Source organism: Suricata suricatta, chromosome 5 (genome assembly GCF_006229205.1).
Source record: "Suricata suricatta isolate VVHF042 chromosome 5, meerkat_22Aug2017_6uvM2_HiC, whole genome shotgun sequence".
NCBI lineage: Eukaryota > Metazoa > Chordata > Mammalia > Carnivora > Herpestidae > Suricata > Suricata suricatta.
In genome coordinates, this window is record NC_043704.1 from 71679912 (window position 1) to 71687999 (window position 8088).

The 8088-nt window shown below is 39.6% G+C and overlaps 1 protein-coding gene across 1 annotated transcript in view; it reads right to left on the reverse strand.

Moving 5' to 3' along the window:
• WDR53 (WD repeat domain 53) overlaps positions 1 to 7897 on the reverse strand; it is an 11145-nt gene extending 3248 nt beyond the window's left edge. Inside the window, exons 1-2 of the mRNA XM_029940730.1 lie at positions 7859 to 7897; positions 1162 to 1657 (exon numbers count right to left, since the gene is read on the reverse strand). Of these exons, the coding sequence (XP_029796590.1) occupies positions 1162 to 1641 (480 nt within the window). The 5' untranslated portion in view covers positions 1642 to 1657; positions 7859 to 7897. The remainder of the gene's footprint in view (positions 1 to 1161; positions 1658 to 7858) is intronic.
• Positions 7898 to 8088: the final 191 nt, after the last annotated feature.

Consider the following 8088-nt stretch of genomic DNA (forward strand, 5'->3'; position numbering starts at 1 on the left):
AAAAAAAAAAAAAAAGTGTGATTTGAATGAAAACAAATATATATAAAGCACTGGCAAGGAGTCAGTGCTCAGCAAAGAGAAGCCATGATCATCCTCACTCCAGTGATACTGTTTTGTTTTGTTTTAACTAGGCTTCACGCCCAGCATGGAGCCCAATGTGGGGCTTGAACTCACAACCCTGAGATCAAGACCTGAGCTGAGATCAAGAGTTGGACACAACTGTCTGAGCCACTCAGGCACCCTTACAAGGTTTACTTTTAAGAGTTCAACTTATCTGAAAGCTTTTTTTTTTTAAATTAAACTAAAATCTGCTTCCCCATAACTTTGATTTCAACTAGCACATTCCACTTTTTCCCCTCATGAAAACCAAGACTGTAACAATTAAACACTTCTATTTCCAGGGTGCCTGGATGGCTGAGTCAGTTAAGCATCCAACTCTTGGTTTCAGCTCAGGTCATGATCTCACGGTTTATGAGTTAGAGCCCTACATCGGGCTCCGTGCTGTAGTGTGAAGTCTGCTTAGGATTCATTTTCTCCCTCCCTCCCTCTCCCTCCCCAGCTCACGCTCTAATAAGTAAATAAATAAATAAACAAGCAAACATTTCCATTTCACCCACATAATGGGGGTTTCTTGATATATCCACTCTCCTGATAGCTTTCCTCTGAATTTGGTCTAATTTGTGAAATTCCTTTTAAAACGTATTGAATGCAATGCTCTGATCTTGGTCACCAATATACAATAATTCAATTAATGCATCATAGAATTTTAAAGTAAGAATAACAGATCCAGTCTCTCTCTCTCCCTCTTTTCTTTTTTTTTTTTTTTAGGAAAAACAATAGAATTTGTAGAGAATGGGTGATAGTCTGCCTTCAGCATGCTCCTTTGTTTAAAAAGATGTTTAGAATCAAATATTTAAATTCCCAGGTTTTATGATAGTCTTAAGCACAGAGAAAAGAAGGCTAAAGGATAAATGATTACTTTGTGAATAAAATCTACTTTGTCAAGTTAGCATTTACATGCAGAAGGATATGGTTCATACACAGATAAGACACATTAGTAGAGAACAGCAAATGCAAAGATATATTTAGCCTGGCCAGTAATTTGATTGTTACCAAACCCATTAGAAATCACCCAAGTACGCTCTGCAAAACATTCATTACCTGCATATCCAGTCCACATGATACCAGGCTCTGAGGCCTTTGAGGCCGAAAAGCTACAGAAGAACAGATATTGGAATGTCTCTTCAGTGATCTGCTAACTTTATTATTTTCCAAATCTAGGATTTTGATTGCTCCGGAGTCATCAGCAGAAGCCAGCAGGTTTTCAGTTTCATTCAATGAGAGACAATTGATTTCTTCTTCATTCACATGAAAATGGTCCAAGGAACCTTTGAGGGACCTGACATCCAGTAAGCTAATAGTTTCTCCATGTGAGGCATAGAGCTTGGTGGGGCAGGAGGGAGAGAATAAGACACTGGTAACATCATCAGCCCCTTGGAAGCGTGTATGTCCTAATGGAGTCCCATCTTCACCCCAAATGACAAGATCACCACCCTCTGCTCCAGAAGCCACCAGCCCTTCTTGACTTGCATTTAGGCAGAGAACAGGTGAAGAATGTCCACCAGTCCACTTGACTGCCATTATGGCCCCGAACACACTGTGGAAAGGGGGAAAAAACTATAATCTCTTATTTAAGAACTTGATGGGAGGAGACAAAAAGAATACACAGCATTTCACTTAAATATTTTTAAAAAGACATCTTAAAAAACGTAATTAAAAAAAAAGATATTTGAAGATCAAGTCTATAAAAGCCTAGTTGAACACAGGATTATGGCACACTTGGCTGGCATATATGCCTAAATGGGCTTTCTTTGCAATCAGAGACCCAGGCAAAACTTGTCCTCCAGCATCTGATGTGAGGTTCACATAAAAATAAACATTATATATTTAAACTAGTAAAAATTAATTAAAAAAAATAAAAAAATTATTTTTAAAAGAGAGCTGCTTGGGGCACCTGGATGACTCAGTCAGTTAAGTGTCTGACTCTTGATTTCAGCTCAGGTCATGATCTCATGATTTGTGAGTTTGAGCCCCACATCTGGCTCTGTGCTGACAGTGCGGAGCCTGCTTGGGATTCTCTCTCTTCCCCCATCTCTCTGCCTGTCTTCCACTCATTCTCTCTCTCAAAATATATAAATAAACTTTAGGGGCATCTGGGTGGTACACTCAGTTGAGCATCTGATTTTGGCTCAGGTCATGATCTCACAATTTGTGGGTTCAAGCCCCATGTTGGGCTCTGTGCTAACAGCTCAGAGCCTTAGCCTGCTTCAGATTCTGCGTTTCCCTCTCTCTCTACCCCTCCCCTACTGGTGCTCGCTCGCTCTCTCTCTCTCTCTCAAAAATAAACAAATGTTAAACAAGTTTTAAAAATAAATAAATTAACTTAAATAAAAAAATAAAAGAGAGCTGCCCAATTATCAAGCTATATCTTTTATCTGAATAATGTTTTAGAGAATGAGCTCTGGAGTTAGATTCTCTGGGTCTGAATAGCTCTACTACCTATTATTAACTGGGTGATTTTGGGTAAGTTAGTGAACTTCTCTGTGATTTATTTTCCTTCTCTATAAACTGGGGGTAATAAATACAATAGCATCATTTCATATGACCATAGAGAAATATAGGTAAAGCACATATGATAGTGTCTGATACAAAATGAGTACTCAGCAAATATTACCATTATCACTTTTCCTATTAAAAAAATTTTTTTAGTGTAATCTCTACACCCAACATGGAGTGCTAATTCACAAACCCAAGATCAAGAGTCACTTGTTCCACTGACTGAGCCAGCCAGGCAACAACCCTCACTTCTCCTATTTTTATTAGGCTGGTCAAAGTGGCATCAGAGATCTACATCAATGGTCCTCAAAGTATGGCCTCCAGACCAGTAGCATCAGCATAACCTAGGAACTTAGAAATAGAAATTGCCCAATTCTACCCTAGAGAATCAGAAATGCTGGGGTTGCGGCCCAGCCATGCCTTTTAACAAGTCCTCCCATGATGCTGATATATGCTAAAATCTGAGAACCCATACAATACCAATAATCATCCAGGGAAATGGTTAAAAATGTAGGCCCTTGGGTTTTTACCACCAGAGATTAATTCAGTACATTATTTAATTTTATTCTCAAAACAGTCTTCTGTTTAATATTATTCCATTTTAAAGATAATAAAACTTGAGATTCAAAAATAATTTGACCAAAGTCACCTTGACCCTTAGGTTTGTACATGGGATCCAATATAAAAAGCTCTAGACTTTTAATTAATGAAGACTCTTTTTTAACAATTCCATTTGACAATAGCTTAAAAAAATTTTTTTAACATTTATTTAACATTTATTTTTTAAATTTATTCATTTTTTTGAGAGAGTATGAGCAGGGGAGGGGCAGAGAGGGAGATACAGAATCTAAAGCGGGTTCCAGGCTCTGAGCTGCCAGCACAGACTAAGATGGAGGGCTTGAACTCAAGAACTGTAAGATTATGACCTGAGCTGAAGTCAGATGCTTAACTGAGCCACCCACGTTCCTGACCACTTGTCAATAGAGGTTAGCTTGCTAGGATTCTCTGAAAGTACAGAAAATAACGAAAAGCCATAAATGATTCATTAATGCTTTTAAAGTCTCATGTATTTTTAAGTTTATTTATTTAAGTAATCTCTACACCTAACGGGCTCAAACTCACAACCCTGAGGTCAAGGGTCGCATGCTCTATTGAGTCAGCCAGATGCCCCATACTCATGTATTTTTAATTACTTTATCACTCACTACACTTAACAGCAGTACTTATGTGCAAGACTGAGATTCCTGATACAGTAGCCATCCCAGATTTATACAATGAGACTTCCACATAATACTACCCTGCCTTAACTGACTGTTGGGTAAAGCAAAAAAAGAAAATCAGGGCAATTGATATATCTCTAAGTGGTTAGACAAAAGAAAGCAAACAAATCTACCAGGAGAATTTATCTAGTGAGAAATTGACATTGTTGCTTTCACATTTTCAGATATGAATGAAATCTGAACTTAGTCCAATAGGACAGAGATAAATTGCCTAATATGAGTTAAAATAATCTGGCAATCTTGCTTAAAGTTTCTATTCTCGCTACAAAGCTTACTTCCTCCCATTTTTAGGCACTTACACATACACAAAATCACTAACTAGACTGCAAAAAAAATCACCAATCTTTTAGTTATCAAAGTAACAGGGGATGTGGGGGAGAAGTAACAGCAACATGGTCACATAATTAGATATAGCAATTTTCATAAAGATGACAAAATGGGAAAGACAAAAAGATACATTTACTTCAGCAGAAGCACTGAATTAGTATACAGAGGAAACTAAAGACTGAAACAAATAACTTTTAAAGGAGAGCTTTGGAGAGGAAATGACTCAGAGAGAGGTAAAGACAGGGAACTCTGGTGGTTTGAGTTTTGCTGACAAGTAATGAAATAGTAGCTAAATAATTTTCAACCATAAAAAAAGACTTTTGCCAAATGTTCCAGATAAACCAAGAAAAAAAGGACACTTAGCACAATTTGAAATAAAAGGTACTAACATTACTTAGGCTCAGGGACTGTCATCTGTGGGGACTACTGACTTATAATATAGATAAAATGCTACTTTAAAACATGAAGTTTGTACTAACCGTTGAAAAGCCACATACGTTACAAATAATTTTAACTGTTTCCTTAGAAGACTGATCAACTACTTCCTACGTTAGTTTTAATTTTTCTACAGTGAATCCACTTTAAAGTCTGGAGAAGTCTGCCCTCTACAGCTTTAGGATTTTGTGTGCATATATGTTTTTGGATTCCTACTGGGACTTTAAAAATTTTCTCTAAGACAAGAATGAGGCAGGGTTTCTAGTACTTCTGTTTTTCCATCACATATGTACCCAAAGAGGACCTAGGTAAATGCTGACTGGTAAAGTTTTAGCAGGTTTTCTGCCTAATATAATTTGTTTTCTGGAAAAGACTAACCCAATTTTAAAGACACATGTGGTTAAGCTCACCCCAAAGTGTGAGAAATTAGGCAATAAATGGATTTTGTACTTAAAGGAACTATTACAGACAACATAGTTCCTGAAAATTTTTCCATAATGGAACCAGTAGTGTCTATTAATCTCACAAAACCAAGGTCAGCTCTACCTTAACCTCTGTGCATCAGTGTAAAAATACAAATTAAACTTCTAATCTCTACATCACATGACTATTTACTGATCACCAAGCTAGTCAGAGCTATTATGGAGAATGTTAAGAAAAATAGTTGAGAGGCTCGTGGGTGGCTCAGTTGGCTAAGATTTGACTTTGGTTCACGTTGTGATCTCAGTTCATGAGCTCAGCCCCACATCAGGCTCTCTGCTATCAGCACAGATCCTCTATCTCTCTCCTCTCTCTGCCCTCCCCCCGCTTGTGTACTTTCTTTCTCTCAAAAATAAACAAACACTAAAATTAAAAGAAAAACAGGTGGGTAAGTCCCAGAAATCTACTATACATTAAAGCTTTTCAGCTTATCATGCAGGGTACTGATCACAGGAGCCAACCAGAGCCCTGGGAATCACTTGTTTACTTAGTCTACAAAATTAAAATTATTTGTTCTAATTTGAAACATACCCAAGGCCACTACCAGAAAGTATTAAACAACAGGGGTGCCTAGGTGGTGCAGTTGGCTGAGTGTCTGACTCTTGATCTCAGCTCAGGCTATGCTCTCATGGTTTGTGAATTCAAGCCCCACATTGGGCTCTGCACTCAGGCCTGGAGCCTACTTGGGATTTTTTTCTCCCTCTCTCTTTGCTCCTCCCCCACTTGTTCTCTCTTTCTCTCTCAAAATAAATAAACAAACTTAAAAAAAAGTATTGAACAACAGTCTGCTGTGGGATAAGGCAGTGGCAAAAAAAAATGTGATTAAATCCGAGTTAAATCAAAACAACTTTTCAGAAATGAGTTGTCAAGCCACGGTTTCTTGTTTTTCCCTTACTGGGACAGGAAAGCCTACAAGAAATAAGTAAGTGCTATTATCTCCATGTTCAGGTATCAGGTCAACAAGCTTCTCCTCTCATAGGTAATGTCTAAAGCTATTAATCATACCCTATTGTGCATTACTCTAATTAGATAATAGTTTCCTTTAACACCAAATGAAATCATGGAGTAGGCAGGGAAAGGTTGGGTATTTTGAGAACATTTTTAGAAAGGGTGGAGGGCAAAGAGGGAAGTTCTGAACAGTCAGAAGGAGGGATGGTACTAAATATAGGGGAGGGGCAAGGGCAAGAGGGTGACCTGTAGAAAGAAAAGGACCCAGTCACAAAATCTTTTCCTACTTTGAAATTCTGCCTGGGGCACTTGGGGGGTACCTTTACCACAAAGTCACCTCACTGATTGGGCTGGATTAGCACCAGAATTATCTCATCAGATCCTTCAAAGGCTCTACCTCACCTATAGGCAGGATAAAGGTCAAAGTCATTAATAACAGAATGATAGCTAAACACAGCTATTTCCATGTGCTCGCATGTCCTTTTCAAGTGTCTGTGTCTTCAAATCTGTTGATTCTGCCTGGTTCTTTGTCCGCTTCTCAGATGGACCTAACTCATCTTTCAAGAACAAAAAAAAAATTTAAGTGCCTTCCCAAACAAAACTTGGACCTCCTTCCTCGGGTATCCCATAGTTGAAAGTTGAAGAATGATTAACGAATAAAACTCCCTAGTCTGAAATTACACTACCATACAAACAATATGAGGTAGTCACTATCACTATAATAAGTATAGGTCAATTTTTCTCCCCATGTTTGGGTTTTCCAAAGTTGGGCTTGATGTAGAGAAGCTGGACAGAAACCAAAATGGCTGAAGGGCTGTGGCATTAGCACTAGTTAGGAAAGAATCGGGGTTACTAAATTGGGAGATTAAAAACCATCTGGGAAGAGACTAGCAAGTAATAATCAAACACCATTTACCAGAGAGTGGAGAAGGTAGTTGCTGTTCTTTTGTTTTTAATGAAGAATTAGGAATGCATTATACACAGAGAAAACTACTGAAAAGATTTCTTACTACATAAAGGCAAGACAATGGAGTTGACTACTAAGGGAATCTGTGAGACCTATAATAATTACCGCAGAGTCGTTTTGAGAATATAAAACCCGAATAAAAGACCTAGCACAGTGCCTTGATCGCATGATGGTTATTATTTTCTCTCACTAAGCATTCTGTAAAGGCTGTCAGAAAACTTTCGGCCACCTAAGAAAATGCAATATGACCAAATAATGCTTAAATTCTTTCTCCTCCAAGAAGCTATCTATAACTACAGCCTCCACATAATTCTCCCGATTGGATGTCTAAAAACACGCTGCCTGGATCCGCTTGCTAATCGGGTTAGCAGGAACGACTGGGAAAGGCTATATTTTGTCCAGAAGAATGGAGCAATTATTCAGCAATTACACGGCACTTTCAGGCTATCGAAACGTTTGCGCAGGGGGTGCGGGGATTAAAATGTGACCTTATTTTCTGAACACGCTAGGACTCACGTCCTGATAAATACCAGTATCAAAAGTAACAAAAGGGCTTGACCGTGAGAAGACGACCTTAGTGCCGAAGGTAAAGAAAGATACAACTCGAGTCGCAAGTGGCGGAGCCAGGAATTGGCTAGCAAAGAACTGGAAGTTCCACGTTAGGGGAGAGTCTGAAGCAGGGACTTGACACAGGAAAACCTCACAGGAAAAAGGCCTCAGGAAAGCAGACACCGAGACCACTAGACCAAAAAAGAGGAAAAGACACCGAAGAACTGCCACAAAGCCACAGGGGCCAGCCTCATACCTGCGCTTCCCGCTTCCCTCCTCGGCGCCTCGTGATGACCTCACCTGTGGGCGCCCAATCCCAGCTAGCCAAACAGTCACATCCGGGGCCGAGAGGAACCGCGAGCGAGCTGGGCGTGCGCCCTTGCTTCGTGCCCTCAACCAGTATGGCGGAGCCACGGGCGCGCCGCGGGGAGGCCGTGCGAGTCGGGCGGTTCCGACGCCCGCGCTGAGCCGGGGAGGAGGGGCGGG